Here is a 2,896-nt window from a genome sequence, read left to right on the forward strand (position 1 = left end):
ACCACTGTGTTTTTATTATATAGATTATTACATGTTCTCTTATTTGGACCCCAGTACTGATGAAATGGAAGGAGAATGAAAAATCAGAAATGGAATGGGTCATAAGGTGGTTAGCCATGCCTGCTAGATGCTAACCTAATGCTGGACAGTGGCCTGCGGCTGCCTCTGCATCTTTAGTCCCATGTGTGTCTCTTTTGGTTCACTGACTTTCCAGGGGTCCTCAAACTTTCCGCCAGATGCGGCCCGAAAACATTTATCCAGCCCGCCGGGTGTTTTTGCCGCCGCTGCCTGTTGCTTAGCAGCCGATTAGTTTTTTTTAAAACTATAGTCCGGCCCTCCAACAGTCTGAGGGACAGTGAACTGGCCCCCTGTTTAAAAAGTTTGAGGACCCCTGTTTTAGAGGATTCATCTTTGTTTTTGAGTTACCCGTCATCCTCAGTTACTCTGGTCTGGGTCTGGAAGTTCAAGGTGTGGAATGGGCTGGTGCTGCTGCTGAAACCAGCCAGTCTCAAGGGATCAGTGGAAGGAGGCTGGCTGAGAGGCTTTTCCCACAGAAGGACAGGCCTGGGCGGAGAGGCTTTTCCCACAAAAGGACAGGCCTGGGCGGGCTGGTGAATTGTCTCAGGTTCACCAGCTGGTCACTCTTGAGTTTCTGCGTTTTTGAAATGGGACTGCTCACCCCACCGGACTGTTATGAGGGGAAATGACATACTATTCCCATGCAGCTCTGTTTTGAACTGCAATGTGCTGAACCTGTGCGGGCACAATTGCTGTTGTCCTGCCCTGTGCCATTTCCCCTTAAGGAGGCTGGAGAAGCAGGTGGACCCAGCCTCAGGGTGGTAGGGAAGAAGTCCCTGTCTCCCTGTGACCTGTTCTGTCTCTGGTAGGAGTTGCCCAAGTATCTCCGAGGCTACCACAAGTGCACGCGGGAAGAGGTGCTGCAGCTGGGGGCGCTGATCTACAGGGTCAAGTTCGAAGAAGACAAGTCCTACTTCCCCAGTATCCCAAAGCTGCTGCGGGAGCTGGTGCCCCAGGACCTCATCCGGCAGGTCTCACCTGACGACTGGAAGCGGGTGAGCATGGGGGAGGCGGTGGGAATAAGGTCCCCCACAATGGGTCTCCAGGCACCCCAGGGGCCAAGGAGCAGCCAACAGCCCAGGGAAGCATCTCCTGTGGCCCCGCGTGTCATAGGGTCACCCTCCCATTCCCTCTCCACTTGCTTTAGTCTCCAGTCTTTCAGGCAAAAGAGTCAAGCAAAGGCCACTTTGCAAAAATGTTCTGTCCTGGTTACCGTGGTTACTGTGATGGCTGTGGTGTCCTGGCTTTACGTGATTGCTACTCTTTGGCCTGCTTGCTTCGGGGAGGGGAGGGAGGGCAGCAATCCACTAACTGGGATAAGGAGGCAGCTCCTCATGGCTCCAGGACCCCATCCTTTGCCTGGCCCTCCAAGGCCCATGACAGCTTCAGACAGAGCAGATGGGGGAGGGGCCGGGGAGGGGACTGACCCAGCCTCCCCCCGCAGTCCATCGTCGCCTACTTCAACAAGCACGCGGGGAAGTCCAAGGAGGAGGCCAAGCTGGCCTTCCTGAAGGTCATCTTCAAGTGGCCCACCTTTGGCTCAGCCTTCTTCGAGGTGAAGGTACGCTGTGGGCGGCTTCTCAGAGAGGAGGGAGGTGGTGGGGAGGGGGCCGAGAGGACAGGGACTCCGCCCCAGGACCGTGGGGAGCAGCGGTGGCCTCCGCACCTGCCCTGGCCTGGAAAGGAGAGCTCAGGACCTGTCTCAGCCGGGTGTCTCGGCGAAGTGCTGAGCCCGGGGCTCGTTGCTGGACACACAGGGACAAGACCTCAGCCTGGAGGGAAGCAGATGTGTAAACAGGCCAGACTCTCGGAGGGTAATCTGTGGGAGCTCTTGTCAAAGTGGCATGGCAGGGCTGCCAGCACCCTGCCCCCCGGCACCGAGTTGGCAGGAGAGGTCAACTCAATCCCAGCTGCAGCGTCTTTATTCTGCCCCAGATGCACACAGCTTTTCCTGCTCTGGGTCCCCACCTGATGATTTTTTACTTTCTTTTCTAGCAAACTACGGAGCCAAACTTCCCGGAGATCCTCTTGATTGCCATCAACAAGTATGGGGTCAGCCTCATTGATCCCAGGACCAAGGTGAGCAGAGACAGGGCAGAGCAGGCAGGGGCAGGCTGCTCTGTCCGCACCCATAATAAAGCCCCTGCCAGCCTCCACCCTCACGTCACCTGCCCTCGTGGCCACACATCTTGAGAGGCTGTGTTTGTTCCGTCTACTTCCTGACCCTCATCAGCTCCATCCAAACGGCTCTGCTAGTTACTAAGACCTTGTTACTAAACCCAGGGAACTCCTTAGTACTTGCCTGTCAGCATCATTGGACGCTACCATCCACTCTGTCCTTCCTACACGCTCTCTGCCTGCCTGTCGTGGGCAGCATGGCAGGCTGTGCCGGGGTGACTAATGCTCATATTTATGGGCCAAGCAGTTCCACCCAGGGGACCAGGAAGCACAGACCTACCACGTGCACAGGAAGACAGCTGCACGGCGGGCGCCAGTGACCCATCTTCCTCTTGGCTCCGTGTTTGCCTGGTTTTCCTCTCAGACCCGTCTGTGGGCTTCCTCTCTATCCAGCCCATAGCACTGTGCTCCCCAAGGTTCTGTCCTGTCTTTTCTTTTTTTTAAAATCTTTCTTGTTGAAAGTATTACATATGTCCTCCTTTTCCCCCATTGACCCCTTCTAAGCCTGCCCCTACGCCAGGCCCTCACTGCTAGGGCAATTTTTCATGATCTCCTTTAAAAAGCCTAAAATTCTTGTCTATTGTTAGCATTATTAAGTGGAGGAAACTGTAAATAACTTATATAAATATCACCTAAATCC

At 54.8% G+C, this 2,896-nt stretch overlaps 1 protein-coding gene across 1 annotated transcript in view; it reads left to right on the forward strand.

Annotated features, from left to right (window-relative positions):
* Positions 1–2,896, forward strand: part of MYO7A (myosin VIIA) — a 104,896-nt gene that overhangs the window by 96,874 nt on the left and 5,126 nt on the right. Inside the window, exons 45-47 of the mRNA XM_015563974.1 lie at positions 888–1,073; positions 1,523–1,639; positions 2,074–2,157. Coding sequence (XP_015419460.1) covers positions 888–1,073; positions 1,523–1,639; positions 2,074–2,157 — 387 coding nt within the window. The remainder of the gene's footprint in view (positions 1–887; positions 1,074–1,522; positions 1,640–2,073; positions 2,158–2,896) is intronic.

The sequence above is a fragment of the Myotis davidii genome, unplaced genomic scaffold (assembly GCF_000327345.1).
Source record: "Myotis davidii unplaced genomic scaffold, ASM32734v1 scaffold139, whole genome shotgun sequence".
NCBI lineage: Eukaryota > Metazoa > Chordata > Mammalia > Chiroptera > Vespertilionidae > Myotis > Myotis davidii.